At 36.7% G+C, this 26,691-nt stretch overlaps 3 protein-coding genes across 10 annotated transcripts in view; 2 read left to right on the plus strand and 1 right to left on the minus strand.

Annotated features, from left to right (window-relative positions):
• Nucleotides 1-3,844, minus strand: part of DNAJB11 (DnaJ heat shock protein family (Hsp40) member B11) — a 15,914-nt gene extending 12,070 nt beyond the window's left edge. Inside the window, exons 1-2 of the mRNA XM_011381966.1 lie at nucleotides 3,558-3,844; nucleotides 788-944 (exon numbers count right to left, since the gene is read on the minus strand). Coding sequence (XP_011380268.1) covers nucleotides 788-944; nucleotides 3,558-3,625 — 225 coding nt within the window. The 5' untranslated portion in view covers nucleotides 3,626-3,844. The remainder of the gene's footprint in view (nucleotides 1-787; nucleotides 945-3,557) is intronic.
• A 191-nt stretch (nucleotides 3,845-4,035) lies between these two features.
• TBCCD1 (TBCC domain containing 1) lies at nucleotides 4,036-23,744 on the plus strand. Of its 7 annotated transcripts, XM_023525943.1 has the most exons (9): nucleotides 4,079-4,093; nucleotides 4,335-4,425; nucleotides 8,775-9,147; nucleotides 12,083-12,238; nucleotides 15,412-15,778; nucleotides 17,578-17,764; nucleotides 17,918-18,415; nucleotides 20,414-20,564; nucleotides 22,930-23,744. In XM_023525943.1, the coding sequence occupies exons 3-8, from the start codon at nucleotides 8,818-8,820 to the stop codon at nucleotides 20,541-20,543; spliced, it is 1,668 nt and encodes a 555-aa protein (XP_023381711.1). In that variant the 5' UTR covers nucleotides 4,079-4,093; nucleotides 4,335-4,425; nucleotides 8,775-8,817; the 3' UTR covers nucleotides 20,544-20,564; nucleotides 22,930-23,744. The 7 variants fall into 7 exon arrangements, with proteins under 7 accessions (XP_011380282.1, XP_011380324.1, XP_011380308.1 ...); XM_011381980.2 differs by having other exon boundaries at nucleotides 4,036-4,425; XM_011382022.2 differs by having other exon boundaries at nucleotides 4,036-4,425; nucleotides 12,128-12,238.
• Nucleotides 23,745-23,976: 232 nt separating this feature from the next.
• Nucleotides 23,977-26,691, plus strand: part of CRYGS (crystallin gamma S) — a 7,227-nt gene continuing 4,512 nt past the window's right edge. Inside the window, exons 1-2 of one of the 2 annotated variants that reach the window (XM_023525959.1) lie at nucleotides 23,977-25,218; nucleotides 25,401-25,463. In XM_023525959.1, coding sequence (XP_023381727.1) covers nucleotides 25,446-25,463 — 18 coding nt within the window. In that variant the 5' untranslated portion in view covers nucleotides 23,977-25,218; nucleotides 25,401-25,445. The remainder of the gene's footprint in view (nucleotides 25,219-25,400; nucleotides 25,464-26,691) is intronic. The other variant, XM_023525955.1, reaches the window with a different exon arrangement.

Raw genomic sequence — 26,691 nt, forward strand, 5'->3', positions numbered from 1 at the left:
ATGTTAAATTTCTAACTTCCCTAGAAAATATTTGAGTCCTGGGTTCCTAGCAAACAATAGGGATATTCATGGGAAATACAGTGCAAAAATATGGAATACATATTATCAATAAGAAACAAAATTACATATAATATAAGAGGGTCCACCAACCCTCTCAAGTTTATTTGTAGGCCCCAGGTTAGAAATTTTGATCCTACAGGATCTCTGAAGGTCCCAAGAGAAGAAAGGGGGACCCCATTAGTGCTAGGTTTCACCTGGGTATAAGTCACTACTTTAGTTCATTCACTTCTGTAATCTAGGAGGCCTTGGGATCCCTTCGTTTCATGTTTTTTCCAATACTAAAATATCTCTCATATTGGGTATGCCTATAGATACCCAATATGGGAGGTAAAATATTAACTGTCATGTTTTATCTTATACCTCTCCTGCTTGTTATTTGTGTGGTCCATATGGGCATGTGGATTTGTAATCCTCATTTAGAGTTTGTTCTGTTTCTGACTCCAGGTCCTGAAGTGATTAATTGATGATCAATTTACTTACAAACCTATCAATCTTAATCTCTTTCTTTCATTCATCTTTTCAACATTACTCTCCTTAATAAAATAAATATTATATGAAAAAGGAAAGAAATGACATCTACTGACATTAATTTACAATATAGAATCAAATACTTTTATCTATTATCTACTTTTAAAAAGAAGTGACCTAGAGGAAGGGAATGCTTCTCTGTGGTACATGGTCTTTTCTTATAGGTTTTACTCATACTTTATCCTTTTTCCTGACTCACCTCATAAGCAGCACCCAGATCCTGAAATTTTTCCTGAGCTCGTGGATCATCGGGGTTCCGGTCAGGATGAAGCTGCAGGGCTAGTTTCCTGTAGGCCTTTTTAATATCCTTTATAGAGGCGCTTCGAGGTACCCCCAAGATCTTATAGAAATCTCGCCTGGGTTGGGGGGAGAGGGAGAGGATACTCATTAAAGAGTTATATGTTACATTTATTTAAAGTAAAATTTTTCCCTTTATATTTAGGTTTGTGTCTGTGCAGAGGCAGGAAAATAAAGGTATACATGTGACACATACACATAAAAAAGATTGACTAAAAAGAGAACACACCAGAATTTGTAATGAGTCTTATATATATTGAAGTAATCACACTGAGAGGCTATGTACTTTTTAAGCAATGCTAGAATTACTCAAAATATCTGTGGCATTCTTCTCCTAGAATACCTTCAGTCAAGAAAATCATTTTCTTATTTTATGTTCACACATTATTTTCAACCAGTAACTGTATAATCAAATTAACTCTGTTCTTTCCATTACTGACTTCAAATGATTTTTGACTGTTTCCAGTGGTCAAATAACAACCTCAAAGGATGGTTTCCTTTATTCAAAAAGATTACATCACAAAAATGTTTTAACAGTAGTACTGTTGGAATGTTAAAGATGAAGTTAACTTCAGAGGTTAACACAGAGGTTAAGCCAAAGCCCAAAGAAGAGCCATGAAGAGAGAATAATACCCATTTGGATGTATGAGTTACAGGTTTGTTTTGTTTTGTTTTTCTGAAAAAGAAAGAAAATATCAATCTTGTAATCATTGCTAGCAGTTATACTAGTTTGTCTAGGTCAAGTCTTAATTATAGACAGCTGCAAAAACTCATATGCAGGAGCTATAAGTCTCAGTGGCTGCAAATATGCATATGGCATGACCTGGGAGATAAGGTAGAGATCCACAGATCTCCTTGCAAGGGACTATGCTGGAACCAAATTAATCATAAAGTAAATCTTTGCAAGAAAGGCCTACGGGAAGATACAATATGACTATAATAAACTTTCAGAGCAGGGACTGTACCCATCCCACAGAAGACACCAATAAATATTCATTGAATGAAATGAATAAATAAGCATGCTCACAAAAATCTATTCTTTTTTTCTAGAGTCACTTTAGCCACCAGAAGTTATTCTGAAATGCACTGTCAACAAAGGGAATGGGAAAGTTGTTCACAACAGACACACTAATGTAGTAGTGATGGTAATTTTATAATGCAGTGGGGAAAATGCACTGGGTTACCAAGATCCAGGTGATATAAGACAGAACATTTAAAATATTATTTCATAAGCTTTTAGTCACACTGCAGGAAAATCATTTAACATATAAGTTTTAAAAATTATCATCCACAAGGGGTTCCATGAGGATTAAATAGGTGTTTATCTTCTCCCCCAAAAATCTACAAAAACTTGAGACAAGAACTATATAAACTGAAATGTTTGCTAAAATTAATGACAAAAGAGCTAACTGTATAAAGAATATGGCTTACTTAAAATATGCTTAATATAAACATGGTTAAGTAACAGCTCAGAAAAATAATGGGAAAAGACAGCTGACATAACTCGATATTGATATTACAGTTCTCAAGAGATTCTTTTATGAAAGACTAAATTTTAAAGCCATAGGATTAACAATATTTATACTGACATTTTGTTTAAACACCTTAAGGTCTCATGCTTTAGTGTAAAAAGTACAAACAACAAACTAGAAAAACAATAAGGCACTACCTAGAAGAAGTTAATTTTTTAAAAAAAATTTAAGATGTTTCACAAGAAAAAAAAGAATGACATTAAAGTTTAGACATATATGCACAGGGAAAAAGCTTTTAAGAGCATAACAAGCATTTAAATTTTAAAGCTCTGCTAGGTAGTACTTTCTCCTTTTAAAGCAACCTATTAATTGTTAGAAACTAAGACTTTACTATTATCCGCATTCTAAAATATGAGTCTGGCCTATCATATCCTGTGGCCACCAGATTTATAGGATCATGTATCTTAAAGACTGAAAGGATCCTCAAGAGTTCAGGTGGTCCTACTCTTTTCATAAAAGAGGCACATCATTATCCTCGTGTTACAGAAGTGAATTTAAGTGATTCCTTCAAGGTCACATAATTCATAAGTGGGGAGGAGGCTAGAATCCCAGTCTGCTACCTGTTGGTGAAATGCTCTTCCCGCTCAAAATATCATCCACCTTCTCAAAAATATACCATGGAGACAGTGAGGCATGATGACATCTTAGGTTCAATATCTCAAGAAGCTGGAACGTACAAGGGCTCTCTAAACGGTCTGCTCCCTCAGTTTTATTTTCTTCAGTCCCAGCATGCCTTTCCTACCGGTCCCTACTTCCTCACTCAGCCCGGCACTAACCCACCCACTTTAATGTCAGCTCCCCAAAGGCTCGTTGCAGGCTCGACACTTTATCTTCCTCTACTCCAGCTCAGTGGCCCCGCTTCGCCTCCCCTCGCCCCTCCAATGTCTTTGGTACAGCAACCAACTCCCACTCCGGCCAAATTTGGCTCTACAGGACCTCTAGATCTAAGCCCCTTCTCATTCGCGTTACCCATTGCTCTCCTCTCCTCTCCTCTCCACTCCACTTGCTTGGTCCGCACTACCCATTCCTCCGCCCCACCACCTACCTCACCACAGCAATGCCCCCCTCCTCTTCCCTCCAGCCTCGTCCCAGCCAAGACTGACTCAAGAGCCCCGTGCCCCGCGGGTGTCCGTTCCTCACCCGGCGATCACGGCCCCGATGAAGTACAGCAGCAACAGGCAGAAGGTGCCCAGGTTTTGCGGGGCCATGGTTTCTCTGTGCCAGCCTCTGTGCCGGCCCTTGCCCCACACACTCCTCACAACCTCCGCCTCCGCAGCGTCGGCTCGCCAGCCCACCCGGCCCTGAGAGGCCGCCGTACACCAAGGTCTCCTACTTGGTCCGGAGCGACAGCTAGCTTGCCCCCTCCTCTGCCAGTCCGGTTCCCGGGAGTACCCAGTCCCGGTGAGATAAGCCTCCCAGGTGAGAGCCAATCGCTGCTCGGGACATCACACGCGGCCGGTGTCTCGCAGCCAATCAACGCAGTACACTTCACCTCCGAGGCCGCGCGGGTGGCCAGTTAGTCTTCGGAACTACAGCCGCAGCTCTCGGCCAATTAGAAGAGGGAACGTCAGAACGCCGCGCCGCTGCAGGAATCCGCTCGGCCCCGGCTCCCGCGAGTCGTAGAAAACTACGTAAAAGGGCCTTAGGAAAATAGGTGTCAAAAGAGGGCATCCGAGGTACACGAAGTTACCCCATCCGCTCCTTCGGACTCTCCCCAATCACGAAATTCCTCCTTCAGCACTGACCAATTGCGGGAGGAAGGTTTGATCCTGGTTATAAGTCTCGGAATTTCATTCATATGGAACTACGCGCTGGCGCGGAGCGGAGGGACAAGGGCTAAATAGGCGGGACAATCACGGCGCCAACGGGACCGCAGAGGCATTGCTTAGGTGATCTTATTTTACCTTCTCCTAATAGCCCAGGAGAATATTTGTCTCGGTTTCACAGAGAAGAGGCCGTGGAGACAGACAGACTGAGGTTCGGAGACAGCTTCTACCACTTCTTAGCGGTGAGAACAGCCCTCGCCCCTTACACACCAATCTGAACCTGAGCTTCCTTATTTACAAACTTAACCTATTCACTGGCAGTGCTGTTGTGAAACTTAAATAGGAGAAAATCTGTAAACCATCTAGCACAGCGTCTGGTACATTGTAAGCAGTCAATGAATAACTTATTAGTTATCAGAACTGATTCCCCTCACTTACTTTTGCTAATCTCAGTAAAGGCACCACCTAGTTGTTCACGAAAAAACTCTAGGTGTGTTCTTTGATTTCTGTGCTGCATCCCTTATCTAAATTTTTTACCTTTAAACTATAACCTGAATCTGTCCACTACTCTACATCTCCACTACTCCGGGCTAAGTCACATCATCCCTCCCCTGACAAGGGCTTCCTAACTGGTCTCCCAGCCGCCACTCTTAATATCTCTTATTCACTCTTGCCCTGCTCCCATGATTTTTTAAAAAAAACATGGCTCAGATCATGGCTTCCCATTGCACTTAGAATAAAGTCCCACGTCTTTATGCTAGCTTATTAAACCGTATATGTCTCAATAAAGCTGAAAAAAAATTTTTTTTAACTTTATATGAGCTCTATCCTCACCTCTTATACTCCTTACTGTGTTCCAGAAAAACTGGTTTCCTTCCTCTTTTTTGAATACACCAAGCTCATACCTGCCTAGGGCCTTTGTTCTCTCTGCCTGAAACATTCTTCCCTCGGATCCTAACATGGGAGACTCCTTTTTAAACACAGATATCAGCTTAAATATCACCACCTCAGAGAAGACTTCCCTGAGCATGCGATCAAAGCCCCTGCTGAACCCCTTATTCTTACACCTTGTTTTATTTCATTGTTTCCATCCCTGCCTCCCACACTCATACACTGGAATGCCAGTTTTCTGAGCACATGAAGCTGGATTGCCTTGTTCAGTATTATAGAAGAGTACCTTAGAGCAGTGTCTGCCACGGAGTAACAGTTGCTTCAACTGTGATCTTCCTATGATGGCTTCTTATTCTTCAAGTCTCAGCTCAAATTCAGCACTGACTTCCTCGCCTTAATAATTACTATCTGATATCCTATTTTATTTCCTTAATATGTATTATGTATTTCCCTATTAAAATATGCACTCCAAGAAAGCAAGAACCTTATCTATTTCATTAACTACTGTAATCCTAGTGCGTACCACTGTTTCAGACACAGGGTGGTGCTCAATAAATAATCGCTGTCACAGAAAACATAGGCATAGAATCCGCTAAAGGTCTGAGCTACTTAGTGGTGCAGCGTGTATTCTAACCCAGAACTTTTTTAATCTAAGGCCCCTACTCTTTACCATTTGACTCATGTAGAATTAAGAGAAAGATAAGGTTACTGCTTTCAGGAAGATACCTACTAGGAGAGAGAAGCTATGTACAAGAGGAACTAAATTGCATTTTATGGTCTTATTTACCTTTATATCTCCCACAACTAGAGACTATAAATGAACTAGGAAAGCAGGAAATGGCTAAAAATCATGAAATGGAAGTTTAAAGGAAAGAGCGATGTCTGCTGCTGGGTAGGATTTTAAAAAGCTTCATGAAGATGGTAATATGGTGGGAAAGCTAAGAGTTACGGAGCTAACTCTGGGGTCTCCGGCTTCAGAAGGCCTGGGTTTGTTTCTTGACTCGCATGTGACCTTAGGGCTGTGTTACTGTAACCTATCTACGCCCTAGTTTCTTCATCAATAAAACAAATGCACTTAACATTAAGGGCTCCTGGGAAGACTGAGATAATACCATAAAGGTGCTTTACACAGTGCCCAACCAAGAATAAGCACTTTCAAATGTAAACTGTTGTTATCATTATTATTACTGATCAAAGCGTGCTGACCTTTCCAGCAGCTATTGTCTAATCACAGTTATGTGGAACAGTAGACGTCCTACTCCTCTGAGTTGAAAGGCGCGATCCCATAAAGCGGACGGGTCTGGCTCCAAGTCTCGCCATTTAGGGCTCCTAAGACCTTTGCCCAATTTTTCTCGGGCCGCAGGGTAAGCAATTGGTCGCTCTAGCAACGTGGTCCTCCGGTTCTCGGTGGTGCGAGGACTCGCGCTTGCGTGGTGGGTGCGGCGGCGGGCGGAGGGCGCTGCGGCGCGCGGAGAGGTTCCAGCGGAGTGGCGCCTGCCTTCGCAGGTAACCGCTTGAGAGCCGGCGCCAGGGAGGGAAGGATGGGTGGGTTACACTTCATGCTCGGGCTGGAGAGGCTGACTTTGCTCTCGCCAGGTTTCGGGTCCGCTACGGACCCTGTCCGCTGGGGCTTCTCTGTTCGCGAAATCGGGTCGGAGCGCTGGAGCGGCCCACGCGGCGTCCTACCCGGGACAGCGTCGGAGGTGGCGGCGAAGACTCTGGAGGACCGCCTTGGGCCTCACGCCGATCTCCCCGCCTGAAAAATCCTAACCTCAGCGCACCGGGGGAGTTTTTTTGAACTGGGAAAGAGCCCCAGTTTATGTTTGTTTACGAATTTAGCCCTCTCGAGTCTCGGAGTTAGAGGATTCAGCTCCAGGATCTGGCTTTTGATTGCACGCTTCAGGCACAGGAGTTTGGTACCTCACAGAACAGCCTGTCTTAATTCACTTGGAGTGAATTAAGATCTTATTCACATAACTTCCATCGTCTGGTTTTCCTCACAACGATGCTAAACCATTCCTGTATTCGAAGACAGCTGCCATTTCCCCCCTTCCTTTGGGTTCATGCTGCCATGTTCCTTCACTTGGAAAATGGCCTTACATGGCCTCACGTCCAAAGCCATTCGTTCTGGTAATTCTTTTCTGGATCCACTCCCATTTTTCGGAGATTTTCCAAAAACTAGGTTCCTAAATTACATGTGTAAACAACACAGTTCTCAAGTCAGGTAGACTTGAGTTCTAATCCAGAGCTGTGCCAATTTAAGTATGTGATTTTGGATTAGTCTCTTCTTTAAGCCTCCGTTTTCTAATCTGAAAATGGAATAATCATACGTATCTCCAGGTGGTTGTGAGGATGAAAGAGGTGAAGTATATATACAAAATATTTAGCATGCTACCTGGCACATAGTAAGCACTCAATGTCAGTTATTTTTTGAACAGGTATATCCATCCCCAAAGAAGCACAATTTCCTTAGAATCAAATACAAAATAAAATAATAGCAATAAAACAATTTTCATCAGTCATGTAAGGAAGGTTATTTAAGCGATGTTACTTAGTGCCAAGAAGTGTTAAGAGAGTACCTTGGTTAAATGATGGTAGTTTGATACAGTCATTTTAGAAAGCAATGGAAATATATTCAGAAATGTCAGTTACACAGTTTCACAAATGCACATCTGAAATTTTTCTCTGGTAAATAATGCAGAAAATAGGCAAAAGGGTGGTATAGCATTTATAATAGTGAAAATATTTAAACTTATATTAATGGAGATTTTTAACACAAAAGTAGAATAGGTCAGTGACCCCCATGTGCTCTTCATCTTTAACAATGATCAATATTTTGCCTATCTTGTAAAAAATTTTAAATCTATTAAAGGTCTAAAAATAGAACAATTTAATAAGCTAGGGTACATTTATTTAGAGTGCTATGAAGCTTTTAAAATACAGAATTCTACGTATGGTATCACAATTATGAAAATTCAAAAACTAACATCTACGTACAGAAAAAAGGAGTACAATAAAATATTAACTAGTTTCTGTTTGGTGGTGGGACTGGGGATGATTCCTCCTTTTCTATTTTTATATGTTTTATAAATATTCCATAAAAATCATGTATTGTTATAACGAACACCAAAATCTGAAAATATTACACCTGAACATAATACATTATACCTGTTACAGAGACTGGCTTTCACTTTCCTTCATCTGTTTCTGCAGCCTACATTTACATGAGCATTCTTGTTTGCCATCTTGTGTTAGTGCTTCATATTGAGCTTATATGGTCAGCTCACATGTCCAAGTCTTTAACCAGCCATCCTCTATGTGTAAATGATTTGACTCTGAAGTTTATTTCCTTAATTTTGACTAGTTTTCCTCCTCAGGGTAGAGCAAGATTTCCTGTGGTAGGGTAACCACCTATTTCTTTTCCAACTCATACCTCATGCATGTATTCACTCTTTTTAAAATAACAGTTTTGAACAATTCAAGTAAGATAATTCTGTTTTATTACAAAATTTTTCTTGCTCAAAAAGATTGTAATAAGAACTGACGAAAAATCTATTCTGCTCTTGGTTGGTGAGCTAGATTTGCCTTTTAAACTGATAATAGTGCCTTTAAAAAACGGTTAAGGGAGGGGTCACTTTACAAGAAAATATATAAGTGAGTTTTGTTTCAACTCAATTTTTGAAGAAACTTTGTTTCCTAGGTATGCAAAGAAGCCTTTTTACACAGATGTCCTTTGAGATAATATGGATCAGTCCGGAGTTCTCCTCTGGGTGAAAGCAGAACCCTTTATAGTGGGTGCTTTGCAGGCCCCTCCTCCATCCAAGTTCAGTCTTCACTACCTCAGGAAGATATCCACCTATGTGCGAACCCGGGAAGGAGCTTACCCACGCCTATACTGGTCTACATGGAGGCACATTGCATGTGGGAAGCTGCAGTTGGCTAAGGATCTGGCATGGCTTTACTTTGAAATATTTGATAGTCTTGCAGCGAAGACACCAGAGGAGCGCCTAGAATGGTCTGAGATTCTATCAAACTGCACATCTGAGGATGAAGTCGAAAAGCAGAGAAATCAGGTATGGATCTATATGTATGTGTGCGTGTGTTTAGTAACTTTGGGAAATAAAATTTTTAATTTTTAAATTTTCTAAGTTAAAATTTATATTTAAAAATTTTTAATGTATACACTAGCTGTACAGTATGCATTTTTAGGTTAACTACAATTGTGATCCCAAAGAACCATTTGACTTTTAGGAGTTCCAGTTTGGCAGTATTTAATGGATTTAATGAATTAGTCCTTACTTAGCAATCCTTATTCACCTGTTTCTAAAGGAATGTTATAGGAACCCTGTAATTGAAAGAGGGAAATATTTTCATTGACTTTAAAAGTGTTTCGAGGTCAGTGAGTACTTATGAACCACTGATGTGTTATAGTCAGAGCACCTTACTCTTTTTAAGTGAGCATCTGTTATGTGCTGGGGTTCAAAGAACAGCCTCTCTGCCTTCATGAAGCTGAGATTTCTAATTTTTAAATAGACTAGTAGGGGATGCTGGTGTGTAAAAAAGTGCTATTCAATAGCTTGGTATGTACAGTAATAAAAAGTATGCATAACATACAGAAATAGAATAGAAAAGAGAGTGATTAATTCTTGTGATCAGGAAGGACTTCACAGAGAAACCATATTAATCAGAATAGGATTAGTTATAGTGACAAGCAATCCAGCATTTCAGTGGCTTAGCACAATAACAGTTTATTTCTCATTCATGCAGCAGTGCAACACAGGGCATCTCTAGGCTGCCGTTGTCCAAGCAATGACTCAAGAATGAATCTAGAGGCTTCTTCTATCTTTTGGAGCCACTATTATATTAGTCAGCTTTGATGCAGTTAAAAACAAACAAAAATGAAATTTCAGTGGCTTACAGTAATAGAGTTTATTTCTTACTTATTTTACATGTGGGCTGCACCTTAGCTATGGCTTTCTTCCAGGTTGTCACTTGGCTTTGTGTTCTTATTTGAAGACCCAGGCTGAGGAAATAGCTTCTGTGTAGGTCATCTATTCTTGTGACAGAAGGGAAAAGCAGCATAGCAATAGGAAACTCATGATGCCTCTTAAAACTTGATCAGATGTAACAAGCTATTACTACTTTCATTCCATTAGCTAAAGATTTGTCATGCCTAAAATCAATGAGAAGAGAAGGTAAACTACCTCACAGGCAGTAAGGAAAATTTCATCATCTGTGTAAGCCTCTTGGAGGATAGGGAAGTGAACTGTTGCAAGTATAATACTATTTGCCACAGCCATGCCCATTAGGGCCTCAGAGTTCTTCACTTCCATTTATTTGGAAGAGTTTTTTTGAGGCTTGAAAGTGGTATATGAAAATCCACCCACATTCTGTTAACTATAGCCCAGTTATACCATATCTAACTTGAAGAGAGGCTGGGAAATGCCATCTAATTGTGTGCCCTGGAAGGGAAGAAAAAGCACTTAACATCTAGCCAGTCTCTGCTATGTGAGGTAATATCTAACCAAGGTTTTGGGAATTGAAAAAGTTTAGCAAACAACCAAAAGGGGGAAAGGCATTACAGTTATTCATAAATGAAACATTTATTGAATGCCTACTATGTGCTAGGTAAATTAGATAATACTGTGGATACAGAGATGAATAAAATCTCAAGAAGCTCCAAATTTTTTGAGTGCTTACTATGTACCAGATTCTATTCTTCTTACTAGGAATATGAAAACGAAAAAGACCAGGATCTTATAGTCTCGAGGGAGGCAGGAATATGAATAATGATAATATAACAAATAGTTGTTAAATAGAAATATGTGTAAAATTAGGAAATTATGTGGAGTTTAAAAAGCCAATTCCAAAAGTTTACATACTGTATGATTCTGTTTTTATAATATTCTTGAAACAACAAAATATAGAGAGAGATAACAAATAAGTGGTTGTCAGGGGTTAAGGAAGGGGATAAAGGGCAACATGAGAGATCCTGTGTTGATAGAAGTGTTCTGTATCTTGACTATTATTGTCAGTATCCTGGTTGTAATATCGTACTATAGTTTTGCAAGATGAGAAACTGGGTAGGGCATGCATGGGATTTCTCTTTTAGTCCTTACAACTGCATTTGAATCTACAGTTACCTCAAAGAATTTAATTAAGAAATTAAAAAAATTTTTTTAAATACATGTATTTATGGGGCTTCACATCAACATTGACAGTTGATTGAATAAGTCTGGGTAATTCTGTGAATCCATATTTTTAAGTTCTTCATAGCAATTTTTAGCCAGGTTGGGAATCAGGGTGAACATAGGTATAGTCCCAGATGTATTACTTCACTTTTTGCCTCTCCTGTCGATATACAAGGATAATCATGTGCTTCAAATTCAGAGTTTCAAACCACACCTTCTTCAAATAAGAAACAACTTATAAACATCTATCAGACCAGTAGCTTTTTTTTTTTTAAGTCAAACACCTCTTTAAGAATTTGATGAAAACCTGAAGCCTGCTCCCTACAAAATGCACATACACCAAAAAATTACATATGATTTCAGGTGTTGCACTGATATCCTAAACTTGTGAGGCAAATCAGTGTGTGAGCCTTAGATTAACTGACTTCTGTGTCTTGACTAAATTCCCTTCTTCCTTTCTTTTATCTATTTATTCATATTACTGTTTTTTTTTTTAACCGTAATTTTAAACTTCTGAAATAATATACTTTCAAAAAGTATGTACTTCATCCTTTATTCTTCATCAGTTTTAGGAGAGAATGTCTATGGCCATAGGTGCTCCATAGCTTTCTGAGAAAGTGACTCCAGTTTAATTAATTTTAGAAACTTTTACATGTGGGTATCAGAGAGGTACATATCGAATGCTACCATTGTTTCTACATTTGTCTTCTTAGGATCAGTAAACTGTTGCGAATTTATTTTACTATATCTATTTAGTTGTAGACTAGTAATTGATGTGGTTTTAGGACATATGTTCATCATTTATTTTCTTGAACAGCTTTCAGTGGACACCCTACAGTTTCTGCTCTTCTTATACATACAGCAGTTAAATAAGGTCTCTCTGAGGACATCTTTAATTGGAGAAGAGTGGCCTAGTCCCAGAAACAGATCTCAGTCTCCTGACCTAACTGAAAAATCCAGCTGTCATAATAAGGTACTGTTTAAATTTTGGTGTCCTTCTCTGAAAGAGACAATTTGTGAGGGAGATGGTTTGCCTTCATTAAAACTTATGTTGAGATTATTTATATAAGCCACTGATTTGCTGGCTTGTTTTATTTTGCTTTGCATTTTACTTTTCTTTTCCAAATTATACAAAATCAATGCGTGCAATCAATAAAAATAGAGAAGTGATTTCAGTTTCTTCACTGACACAAAAATCATTTACATAATTTTCAGGCAAATCATTTACTATATTCTTATTAGCATTACTTTTTTTTGCAAATTTTAATGAATTTGAATTGAATTTGACTGAGGATAAATGAGAGATGCAGTGTCTGCAAGGTCTGTTGAAATATACTGAAAAAATTTTTGTAAAAATATCTTCTTATATATTTAAGTAATATGCTTATGTATACTTAAGGTCGGCATGCTTAAGTAATTATTTATGATGTGATAACCTAGAAGTTAAATTTAACTGCCTCACATTGTGACTTTTAGAAAATCTTATTTCTTCTTTCTGTTTTTGTAAAGAAAACCAATATGTTTTTACTTGCGTATGTAAAAGTATTTTTAAAAACAAAGTAAAATGTAGATCTCAGTATTATTGCCATGTTCAGGCTCTTTAATCTCCTTTTTCAAAGAAATCTGTTTACCTTATATATTTCATAATGCTATTCCCTCCTGATTCTGCTTCTGATTTTTTCTTTTTACTCTTCTTCACGAGCCTCTCTCCCCCTGGTCCTTAAGAGCCACTCTTCCCTTAGGATTCTGCCCATGGCAATTTTTTCTTCTCATTCAACATATTTATTAGAGTAATTTTTTCTCTTCTAATGACTTTATTATCTTGCTGACTCCTGAGTTTTTCTCCCTTCTGGATTTCCCTCTGTACATAGATGCCCTGTCTATACCTTCAATTCAGAATGTCCAAGTCCAGATACATTAGAGAGGCCAGTCATTGCCTGCTGTTTCCACACCTAGTTCCTCTTGAATGGGTACCATACTAGAGATAGTATTTTGATCTAAGATAGCCTGTATTCAAATCTGGCTCTGCTACTTGATACCACATGGTTTTAGGCAAATCAGTTAAGTTCTCTAGGCCTTGACTTTCCTTCCCTAAATAAGGATAATTCTATTTCTGAATGGCTGTGAAAATTCATGAGATTTGTTGCATAGTAAACACCAGTAAATGGTGATTCTAATTTGTGCTCTAGCATGACCTCTCCCAACAACTGGTTAGACCAGGGATGAACACTTCACTGGAGTAGTCCATTCATTGGTATGTGTTTGAAATTGGTCTTATTTGAAATGATGAGCTGGCCCGCTCAGTATCCCCAGGGACTGAAGAAATTACCAGTTGGCAATGATGGGTGCTTGAGTTAACAACTCTTGTGGCATTAGGACCAGATTAGCCACCAATTTAATGAGTAACCAGAGTTATGAGGGATTAGGAACTCTGGGGTAATCAGAGAAAAAGAAGAGAATGGAACAGCAGAAAGACACTGGCCACTGGGAACCGTGTTCAAGATGACTTTCCAGTTATAGTTCTGAGGAAGCCTACCTGTACTGCAGTTTGGAAGACGATTGTGTGTCCCTACAGTAAAATCTTCTTTTACTTGTATTAACTTGTATTCCCTCTGCAAGTAAAAGTCACCACCAGTCACCCATGCTCTCTCTTATCACCCATACCTAGTTAATTGTTAAGTCTTACTGATTCTGCCTCCAAATAGGTCTGCCTCCAGAGTCTTTAAAAATCTGTCTCTTTTCTTCTTATATAAGCCTAATGACATTTTTTGTTGTCGTTGCCTTTATTTCTGTAATTCAGTCCTACCTGGTCACCCTGCTGTTATTCTACAGTCCACCCACTACATTGAACTTTCTAAAATGCCGATGGATTATATCCCTCTCCTATAGAAACTCTGTCAGTGAATTCTCATTGTCATTGTTGTTTTCATATTGTACTCCATCGGGCCACCACAGGGCCTAGTGTGGGGGAAGGGGATACAGCAAGAGGGATGAACAGGTGGGGCTAATAAGACAGCTCTGTTCTCTGGCATCCAAATATGAGTTTATTAAAAAGAAAAAAAAAGATATAGCTATTTAGAAAATAGTTTGAAGTCCCTGGCACACAAAATAAAGTCCAGGTGTTTACATATTTTTTACAAGAACTTTCATGATTGGTCCCTGCATTTTAACTTTTTTTAACCTGTCACTTCCCAGCATGCTTCACTCTGAACTTTCAGTTCTCTGAACACAGCAGGTAATTTTACTCCTGTGGGCCTTGGCTTCTACTGTTCCCTATGCCTCAGATGCCTTTTTTTCTTGTCTGTTTGCCTAACATCAATCAAGAATCTATTAAATAGCACCCACTACAATTTTTTCCCCAAGTGGAGTTCATTGTTTCTCTCATGCTCATAGAATGTCTTTACAGATCTCTTGCTATAGGTTTTATCTCATCGTGTCATAGTTATTGTTTATAATGTCTTTTCACTACATAGAGTTCCTTAAAGACAGGAACTGTGTCTTATTCAACTTTCATAATTTATCACTTAACACTACTCATATCACATAAGAGGTATTCAAAAGATATCTGTCAAATGAATAAGCTAAGTCATTGGGACATCTGCCCACTTAAAGCTTATTTCCAAAGTGATAACCTCTCTTAAATCTAGTTACCATAAGATTAGTTGCCTTGTTTCATCCAGTGGAATTTGAATTTTTTCTGTAATTTGAGCAGATAAATGAAGAAACCCAATGCTTCATCAAATGTTCAAGGTGGTTATGATATGACACTTTTAGAGTATTTACAAGGTGTGTGACCTTGGGCAAGTTTTTTTAACCTTTCCATCTCTATTTTCTCATCTGTAAAATGGGCTATCTTAAGATTGCTGTTAGGATTAAATATGTTGACCTTTGTATAACATTTAGTACTTGGCATACACAGAGGGTTAGATATTAATATTACTTTTAAATTGGCTAAGGTGGAGAAGGAATCTGTTTATACCTATCACATACACACACAAAAAAATCTTTATGAGGTTTATTTGATACCTTAAATGCTTTTAGAGGGATAAGGCAAAGTACAAATACAAAATAACTAAAATATAAAAGGTTTAGGTCTTGTAGAATCTCTTTACTTTGTTAAGTGTGATTTCTTTTGATATTTTTTAGAACTGGAATGATTACAGTCACCAAACTTTTGTCTCTGATCATCTATCAGATCTCCTTGAGCTGCTTTTAGATCCAGAGCAACTCACTGTATCCTCTCATTCAACCCATAGTAGTCTAGTCTCTCGAGAAGCTGTTGTGGCACTCAGCTTTCTTATTGAAGGTACAGTGAGTAGAGCCAAGAAGGTATATCCACTTCATGAACTTGCACTGTGGCAACCACTACATGCAGAAAGTGGCTTCTCAAAGATCTCGAAGACCTTTTCTTTCTACAAGCTGGAAGCCTGGTTGAGAGCCTGTTTGACTGGGAATCCATTTGGTACATCTGCTTGCCTCAAATCTGGAAAGAAACTAGCTTGGGCTCACCAAGGTATTTCATATTTTAATCTATATTAAATTGAATGACAAGGAACCTAGTGTTTTCAGGTATACTAATGATCACACACCTTCTGTAGAAGAATTAAATAATGCTACTATAAAAGAGAAAAAGGGAATATCTGTCTTTTGTGTATGCCTTTTTCTTGCAGTGCAACAACAGTCTCAGATGATTTATTAGTCCCGATCATTTTGGTTGCACTTAACAGAAACTCTAAATTCAGTTAGTCCTCTTTTTACTCTGCTTTTCTCTTTTTGACTCTTTCTTCCTTTAGTCTCATATGCTCATTTGCTTGAGGCTTTTCTGTTTCCTATGCCCCACAGCAGAATTTGGCATTCCACAGTTACAACCTCAGAGAGTTGGTGAAGAGATGAGGTCCTTTTTAGCTCCACAGACACAAGCAGAGTAGATATTTCTAAATTGGAAATTTAAATTTATCATGGAGGGGATCTGGCCTTGGTTGTTGAATCAGATATTCATCTTCCTGATAGTCCAGTGATGGCCAAAAGAATAGGTTCAGATGCTATATGACTTCTTGGGGCCCAAGTATAAGTTTAAAGAGAAGTAGATTCTAAACTCAGGCAAACTCCAGGCAAAATTAATGGAAGAAAAAAACTAGAATAAACTTCTATGATTGCTGAATTTCAAATATAAAGAAAAAATAGCTTCCAGGAAAATGTTATAAAAAATCAGTTTTGTATCAAATTTATATAATGGTAGAAAATAGAAAATGGTTGACCAACATCTATAGAATCTTGAACAAAAACATAGTGACCTATGAATTCTTTATCCAACCAAGCTATTGTTCTAGTATGAGATCAAAGACTCAGCCATGTTAGGCTTCCATAAATATGTAGGAGATAATACATAATTCTTGATGTCAATGAAAGAATATAGGTTCAAGTAAATTTTTAAATGATGTTAGGGTAGGCGCTAGTAGGAAAGAGAAGGAGATCTAACCTCTTAGGATTATACTAAAATGTTAACAGTGGTAGATAGTTGGATAACGAGTAATTTTTTCTTGTTTTACTATTAATATTTAAAATTTTTCTACAATAACCATGTAGTACTTATCTAATAAAAAGAAACAATAAGGATTGCTTTAAAAGAATAATAATAGCATACTGAAGTGTTCTCTTAACATTTAGCCAGTATTCTTTACTAGGGTGTCCTGATGGCTTATAGGGAAGTACAATCTGAGAAGCTAATCATATAATGGTAGGGCTATGTTAGGAGAGCAACCTGCACAGATTTTTTGAGTGTCAGTTTGCGCTAGACACTGTGTATGAGAGGAAGCTGTGTTTTCAGTAATGATCTGGGGAGTAAAGACATGAATCCAAATTGAATTCATGGAATGTTGTGGTAAGAAACTTAGGAGGGGTTCAGAATTAGTATTATGAAAACTTAAAGAGATTATTTAAGTGTAGGAATGACAAATTAAAACATCTTGGAGGAGAAAATATTTGAGTTAACCCAGCTCTGCCACTTACCCTAGGCGTATTACTTAACTTGAGGGGTAGACCTGAAAAATATCTTGAACGTAGGCAATCTTGAATGGATTATAGGCTTAAAAATTTTTTAACAAAAAATTATGAAATATTGCAAACATACAGAAAAGTATAGAGAATAGTATAGCAAACACCTCTTTACCCAATACCCAGATCTAACATTTTTTTAAACCTCACATGTATCTAATTTTAGACGTGTAGACATGTAGATGTGTGTAACTTCATATGGTTATTGTTTGTCTTTGATTTGAAACTATCTCATTTATTTACATTTTTCTTAAATAGTTGAAGGGACGACCAAAAGAGCTAAGATTGCTTGTAATACTCATGTGGCCCCTAGGATGCACCGCATGGTGGTGATGAGCCAGGTTTATAAGCAGACATTGGCCAAGAGCTCAGATACTCTGGTGGAGGCACATATAAAGATTCATCGTTGCAACGAATCTTTTATATATCTGCTCTCTCCCTTACGGTAAGCACAGTTTTCACAATGTTCTGACATTTTGACATTTTCTTTGGACTAGGATCAATCCTTTTTTTGCCATCAGAGAATAATATTATAATGAAATATTTTTTATTTTATTCTCATTCATAGGAGTTTACTTCATTTTTTTTCATTTTTCAGATCTGTGACAATTGAAAAGTGCAGGAATAGCACCTTTGTCTTGGGCCCTGTACAGACAGCTCTTCACCTCCACAGCTGTGACAGCGTTAAAGTCATTGCTGTTTGCCATCGTTTGTCCATCTCTTCTACAGCAGGTTGTGTCTTTCACATTCTGACGCCTACACGCCCACTTATTCTTTCTGGGAACCACACAGTAACTTTTGCACCTTTTCATACCCATTACCCAATGCTGGAGGACCATATGGCCAGGACTGGCCTTGCTACAGTGCCTAACTATTGGGATAATCCAATGATTGTGTGCAGAGAGAACAGTGACACAAATATCTTCCGACTCTTACCACCATGTGAATTCTATGTATTTATTATTCCCTTTGAAATGGAAGGGGACACAACAGAGATTCCTGGGGGTCTTCCATCTGTGTATCAGAAAGCACTGGGTCAAAGAGAACAGAAGATACAGATCTGGCAGAAAACTGTGAAGGAGGCTCGTTTGACAAAGTGAGTATTTTCTAGAAGTAATAATTTGTCTTTTATGTAAAACTCCATGGAAAGCAAATTAATCTGCATATGTTTACAGCTATGCCAAAGTTATAAAAAATTCATAGTGTGCCTTTAGTTAAAGCTTGGGTTTCAGGTCAGTATTCTAGGCACTGTGTGCTTAGGGGATGGGAGTGAATGGATACTCAGCTATTAGACTCACTTTTTTTAAAAAGCTTAAGTTTAGTTGGCAGATATAAAACTTACATCAATGAAGGTAATATACAGAATATGCCACATATTCCATCTTAAATGGATTGGTTTTCGTTTTTAATTTACTATGCTGATAGTTCTCAAACCTAGTTATGCATCAGAATCATCCAAGGGGCTTGTTAAAAATACAAATATCCTGGTTCCATACCACAAACAGACTCTCCAAGGGTGAATTCCTCATGCTAGTCCATGAACTAATGCCAGTTTTTGTTAAAAGTTTTCCATAATCCATGTTTCCCTAATTTATACAGCATTTTAAAATAAAACTAAGCTTAGTCCATTTAAAATACTGGTTTTTATTCTGAGATTATTACCTTCCTACTTCTGGGTACTAAAATATCTTATTTTTAATAACATGCTTGTGATAGTAGATGGTTGCGGTTTATGTCTACCACAAAATTTTATTTCAAGGGTATTGGTCTTTGGTCTCTAGAAGCTAGGGACACACTATCTGGTTTATAGAAATTCAGAAAACATCAATGTAAGTAGTCAGAAAAGATTTCTGGAAGAAATTTACGTTGCACTTTGAAGAATAAGCTAAATTTGGATGGGAAATGAGGACTGAGCAGAATAGTTTTAACAGTATTAGAGGAGCAGGTGTGGAAGCAGAAGTAGACCTTAGGTATCCTGGAAATCAATTGGATAGCTGTGTCTAGATTGTACTAGAAAGTACTCAGACTCAGGAATTAGTACTGACCATACCACTTTACTGTTGACGTGAGTCTATCATTTAACCTCTCTAGCTCTTAATTGTATCATATATAAAATATATTTTTGTACCTGATGAGATTGATGTGAAGGTTTAATAAGATAACTTATAGTAAATGTGTGTGCATGAGACACTATGTGTAGTGGTATGTGCTGTACTGTGTTTAGTAATATGAGTGTGAGATACTCAGTTTAGTGATGTGTGTGAGACACATTTTCTGGGTGAGATGGTTTACAAAGAATATCTGAGACCTGATCTATTAGAATTAAGTTTATTCTAAGAGAAACAGTAATTGAAAAAAGACTTGGTCCAGCCTGGTATTTTCTGGAAGCATTTTTGTGGTTTCGTTCTCATCATATGGATTAAGGAATGAAATATATAATACATTTAGACTCTTTAAAACAGTGGCTACCTGTCAAAAAATATAAAGATCAAAAACTGTTACAACTCATGCTTTAACTGGGAATTCTTTGCGATATGCTGCTGTTATCTTTTATAAACATTCCGCCTGGTTTGTATCTCATGAATTGAGCCTCCAAGACATTAATATTTACGGACCAGTCATTCTCAATTTATCGTATCATAGAATAATGATGATGACCATAATAACAGACAATATGTATTGAGCACTTATTATGTGCCAAGTACTATGTTAAGCACTCATTTATTTTTTATAACAATATCCTATTACAGGAAGAGAGAAAGATTAAGTAATTTATCTAAAGTCACATAGGAGCTGGGATTCACACCTAGTCAGAACACTACCCAGTGTCACTTGGTCCTCAGTCAATATCTGTTGAGTGAATAACCACAGTAGAACAAATTGATAATTACTAATAAGTCTTTACAAAGAGGGTATTGTATCTGACCAAATTTATTTTTCTAGGTGGTGGTCTAATGTACAGAACTGAACAGAACAGTTATTTGGAGAGAACAAATGAATAGCTAGGATCCTATAAGGTATTTTATAATCACTTGGAGTAAAATTGATATGAATTTGTGTTCAACATTCTTTTTGCTCTCAATTGTGATTTTAGAGATCAAAGGAAGCAGTTCCAGGTACTTGTGGAGAATAAATTTTATGAGTGGTTGGTTAATACAGGACATCGCCAACAGCTGGATAGCCTTGTGCCCCCTGCAGCAGGTTCCAAACAAGCAGCAGGATGAGACTCCTACATCAAAACACTGGTAGGCATTTATAATGCAGACCACTTAAAAAAAATTATTTTGAAAAAATCTTGTAAGCATACAAAAAAACTACACAGAATGTTATGTTACCAATCATTGCTGAATTTTTCCCTCTGCTCACACCTGCACGTACAGACCTTTTGTAGTGAGGAGATCGGCCAGAATATTCAGGTGGAGCCTATAGAATTATGGGCAAACATAATGACCACGTTTAATCTTTTTTGCTTTTTGCCTAGCACAAATTATATTGTCCAAAGATACTACTTTCCCCATACATAACTTTAAGTTTTATTCCCCCTTTCTAACACATCTTTCTGTTTCCCATCACCCACATATAAACCAGTTAATAAATCAGCTGATCTTTGTTCCCTACTCATATAAGCATTAATAAATTATCAGAATTAATCCAAATGAAGATTGGAATACTGAACTCCAGGCACTCACAGCTTCCACAGATGAGAACATGTATATAGACAAATTTAGTAGAAATTGTTTAATTCAAATATATAACATTTTTTTAATAGAAATTAGTTTACTTTGCCATTTTAAAGTATTTCTAAAGACTGACAATAGGAAAACAGACAAAGGACATAAATAGGTAGAAAAATACTTAAAAACACAAAGATACTCACTTTCACTTAAAATTAAAGAAATGTAGAATACTATTTTTATCTATCAGATTTGCAAGGATCAAAATCTGGTGGTATACAACACTGGCAAGATATTTTACTTACCACTGGGGAAAGTATTAATTTGTGTAACTTCTCTGGAGGATAGCTTGACAAAATCAGAATTAAAAATATACATATTCTTTAGCTTAGCCATTTCATTTCTTATATATACATATATGTACAAATATATGTAAGAAATATGTTCATTGCAGCATTGTTTGAAATAGCTATAGACTGGAAACAACCCAAATGCTTCTCAGTATTGGGCTGGCGCTTAATGAACTCATACATCCGTGTCATGGAATGCATCTTTAAAAAAGAATGAGTGATCACTGAGCCAGGGGGTGGGAGGAATTGGGTGTGAGTAAAATGTTCCTTTGTGTTTGAAAAAGGAGAGTGATTATCACATGTATTTACATGCTAATTATATGCCCTAAATTTTTCTGAAAGGATGTAAAGAAATTGTTAATAATGTTTGTCTTCAAAAAATGAGATTAGGTATATAGGGTGGGAGAAAACTTATTCTTAATTTTAATTGAGATAGAATTCGCATGCCATAAAATTCATCTTTTTAAAGCGAAGAATTCAGTGGCTTTTATTATATTCACAAGTTTGTGCAACCATCACCATGAACAAATCCAGAACGTTTTTATGACCCTAAAAATAAACCTTGTTCACGGAGGCAGTCCCTCCCCATTCCTGCAACTTCCAATATCTCCTCTTTCCTCCAGTCTCTGGCAACCACTAATCTACTTTTTGTCTCTTGATTTGTCAACTCTAGAGATTTTATATAGATGGAATCATACAACATGTGGCCTTTGTATCTGACTTCTTTCACATAGCATAACGTTTTCAGGTTTCATCCATGCTATAGCATGTGTTGGTATGTCATTCCTTTGTGGCTGCACAATATTCCATTGTACTGATATAACACACTTTGTTTATCTGTTCGTCAGTTGATGGACATTTGAGCCACTGTGACTAGTACGGCTATGTACTTTTGTGTACAAATTGTGTAGACATGTTTTCATTTCTCTTAGGTATATACCAAGGAGTAGAAAGTCACGTTTAACTTTTTGACTAACTGGTGAACTGTTTTCCAAAGCTGCAAAATCTTATTCTTTATTGTTACTTTATATATTGTTCACATTTTTAAAATGTGAATTTCTTTTAATAAAAAAAGGAATTTTATAATATTTAGTTAATACTGAGATTAAGAATTAGAAATCTGATAAATATTATAAGGAAATGGGAACTATAACGGTAAAATTTTAGATTAAACTAGTCCCCATTGCTTGCCCTTTTTTTTTTTTTTGGCGAGACAACACTTGTTTGACTTCACAGATTGCAAGGACCTTGTCTGCTTACAATTTCTTATTTTTTATACCTGTAGCACCTTGGTCTTCCTAGGTGATCTCCCATCCAAATACTAACCAGGCCCGACCCTGCTTAGCTTCCGAGACCAATTTTTTGTTTATGTATGAGTTTCTTTTCTTTTCTTATGAACTAATGTGATCCTTAGAAAAAAAGGAATATAATTAACTTTAAACTTAATGTATTTTATTATTCTAAACTATCATCTGACCTTAATAATTTATGTGATTTTTTTTTTAAATGCAAAATTTTTTTTCTAATTGTTTGCATAAAGGCAATAGACAATTAATTTTAATTTTGTTTTGTTTTGTTATCTTCAGGGCCCTGGAGACATGAGGATGAATGGAAGATGGTGCACATCTTGAAATTAAATTGGGAAGGTGCCCTGGCTGCTTAAGAGACTTTGGGGCTTTTTCTTCCTATTTAAGACCTTTGCTTGATTTCCATTCCATACTCATTTATTACCATTTAGGTTGAATTTTAGGTAAACTTCTAACTATGTTATAAACATATTGTTTATAGAACATCAGAAAACTCATCTTCGTGATACCAGAATGAAAAAGTAGATGAAGGCAGTTCCATTGTGTATATATTAATATTAAAGTGATTGCATATAGATTTGCTAGCAAACACATTTTGATTTATATGATGAAAGGGTTTCATCCTTTCTAGTTAAGAGTTTTATAGTTCTTTGTAACTAAAAGGAAATTGCTCCTTTTAAAAAATAATTGGAAAGAAAGTATAATTTGTTGGTTTATAAATATAGCAAAGATAGTTTTATATGAAGATATTTTAGTCCTTAAACTATGAAGGTTAATGAAACTATAAAATCTTTATTTTTCATTTTCTAATTCAAATTTTCAATAAACAAGTTCTAAAAAGTAATATTCTCTTTTGGATAAAAAGATAAAGCTTTACTTTTAACTTAGAAAAGGCTCCAATGTTATTCTGTGACTTTATATCAAAATAAAGTTTACATTTGATTGGGAAAGCTATGTTCTTTAGATAAAGAAAAACAATTAGCACATTAATAGAATGAACCTGATTGCTGATAAACATGGTTTCAAGTGCTTAGTAATTATATCAAAAAAGGGGCTTGATCTTTTATTTCTAAAATAAAAATTAACCCTCAGAATGTATTAGTTCTGGCTGAGGTTTTCATAGTTTTTATTTGAAGATGAAATTCAAGCAAGCATTATCAAATAAACACTGGAGTAACAAGTGTGTTTTGTAAATTGCTATTGGTTAATGAAATTAATGGTATTAATTAGATAATTTCTTTAAAGTTTATAAAATTCAAAAAACTAGGCACATATTTAATACTTCGTTTCTCAATAATCTTCATATCAAGGCACATTCGCCATTTTCTGAATTGACTATAATGTATCTTAGGGGCATCTAACTTATAAAAATATTTGTTGGTTAGCTTTGTTAGTGGAAAAATGAGGAAGTTGGACTTTTGAGAAAAATATACTGGACCAGGAAAATTTAAATGGAGAAGAGTGGATTTGTTGCTTTTTTTTTTAGCATATGTAAAATGTAATCTCGTTTATAAAGTCATAGGTATATTAAGTGCTAAAATGTTCTCTAAACATGTCCCAGTATGATATGAAATGCCCCCTAGCAGGTGGCAAGGTGGCCTTAGCTGAACCTTTGCAAATTCAGGAGTCCCCATAGTAGCTTTCTGTCTCTTAGGCTACAATGTGTAGCACCCTTTCCTGTGGATTAGAACTTTTTTAGTTGTATTTTGAAAAAATTTCTAACTTAAAGAACAGTTGTAAGAATCTGAATTTTTACATACCCCTTTGTCTAGATGTACCAAATGTTAACGTTTTGCAACATTCACTTTACCATTCTCTCTATAGTAATATTACTTATTTTTGCTCAGTGATTTGAGAGTAGGTTGCAGACATCTTGGACCTTTACTCCTAAGTACATTAGCATGTATTTCCTAAAAACAAAGATGTTCTCTTACCTACTAGACATAGTATAATGATTAAATTTAGGAAGTATAACATTCAATAGTATTACCTAACATCCAGTTTACATTAAAATTTTTGCAGATTGTCTCTAAAATGTCTTTTGTAGTGACTTTTTTCAAATACAAGATCATGCATTAGCTTTAGTTATGTAAGTTATGTTGCTTTGGAAGATGTCACTTCTGTTCAGAAATAGAGGCTATCTTTTTGACTCATCTCTTGCAAGCTTTGTTGAAGGACAAAAAGACATTAGGAATTTCAGGGTAGCTGATGGCTTGAAAACCAAATTGCCCAGGTAAGAGGGCCTTTTTATTTTTAATTTTGAAAACTTTAGCTGAGTTTTGGTGTCTTGACTCAGCAAAGTCTATAATGCAGCAAGGCTTGGTAAGCATTAAATTGGGTACCGAAGCTTTCCTTTATTTCATAATCCCAGTTGTTTTTCTAGAAACCGTCAATAGACTCTAAATGACTGACTCAATTTTTGGATCCTATTCTCATGACTAAGCAAATGTTTGATTTGAAACCAGCCCAGTATAAATGTCTCTGTGCCTCTAACTCTGTAGCTATTCCTGGATTTCAGCATTGGGGAAACCGATCTATGCACCAAAAATGTCTAAAACTGGAACCAAGGTAAGTAAATAGTCATGTTGATTTTTATCCTACCGACTTTCTTTTCACCTGATGATACATTGAAAGAAACATGGGGAAAAGCTTTTGCTTCTTTGCCTGGAGGGTGAGTATGATAGTGGTTAGAAGGTTGGGATTGGGAGAGAAGATTTAAGAAATGCTGATTATATTTTCTACTCTAACAGAATTACCAAACAGTTTATTAAGGGATTATCTTTCTGTGTGGTGCTATGTTGAATACTGTACAGGTATGTCATATATAAATATCATGATTTCTGTCTTCCAGCAACTAATATTCTATGAACTTCGAAAGGAATAGGACGTGCTAATAAGTGGATTATGTGGAGTAGAAAACTTTTCAATTAAAAATTTGTTTTGTGAAATTTAGTCTCAACTGTTAATATCCTCAAAGGGCAAGGTAGATGGACCTATCAAATGCATTAAATCCTGCAATCCCCTTCATTCAAGCAGTTACTCTTACCCCTATCTCCAAATAAAGTGCTTATTAAGTTAGGAATATTGCTGCTAACATATTTGATTCATACAATATTATATTAGCTTCAGGTGTACACCATAGTTATTCAACATTTATATACCTAAAGAAGTGATCACCATGATAAGTCCAGCAACAACCTGATACTGTACAACGCTATCACAACATTACTGACTTTATTCCCTGTACATTAAATCAAAACTGGTGAATAAGAATAAGAAAAAAATGTTGAATGAATACTTGTATATCCTTCACTTATATTCTCCAATTGTTAACATTTTGCCCTATTCGATCTCTTTCTGTCTCTCTTTACTAAACCATTTGAGAATGAATAGCAGACTTAATACTTTCGCCTTAAGTATTTAAGCATGTATCTATCTCCTAATTACAACGGCATTCCCCAGTATAAACATATCATGTCCTCCAAATTTATCATAAATACAATACATGATATTCACACTATATTCAAATATCCCCCAGTTGCTCCCAAAAATGCGCTTCACGGCTGGCTTTTCCCCTGGTGTAGGATCCAATTAAGGGTCACACGTTGTATTTGACTGTCATGTTTCTTTAGCCTGTTTTTTTTTTTTTTTTTTAAGCCTCTTTTGTATAGAACAGTACCCCTACCTTTTTGTGTTCTCATTGTTTTCTGAGACATTGATATTTTTCAAAGTCCAGACCAGGTATCCTGTAGAAAGTCCTGAAATCTGATTTGTTTGATTGTTTCCTCATGTTTAGATTCAGACTAACCATCTTTGGTATGAAAGCTACACAGACAATGTCAAGTACGTCCCATTGCATTCTTTCAGGGGCACCTGTTAACTTGTCCAGAATTAGTTAGAACTAGTAATTGTACTTGTTATTCATAAGATCTGGGGAGAGAAATGAGACAGTGTCTTTAGTGCTCTCAGGTTCTTGAAAACATGCCGTGCAAATCCCACTAAAAAGTTCTTGAAGTCCTTAGAGGGATAACCACTTCCCTC

The sequence above is a fragment of the Pteropus vampyrus genome, unplaced genomic scaffold (assembly GCF_000151845.1).
Source record: "Pteropus vampyrus isolate Shadow unplaced genomic scaffold, Pvam_2.0 Scaffold14, whole genome shotgun sequence".
Taxonomy (NCBI): Eukaryota; Metazoa; Chordata; class Mammalia; order Chiroptera; family Pteropodidae; genus Pteropus; species Pteropus vampyrus.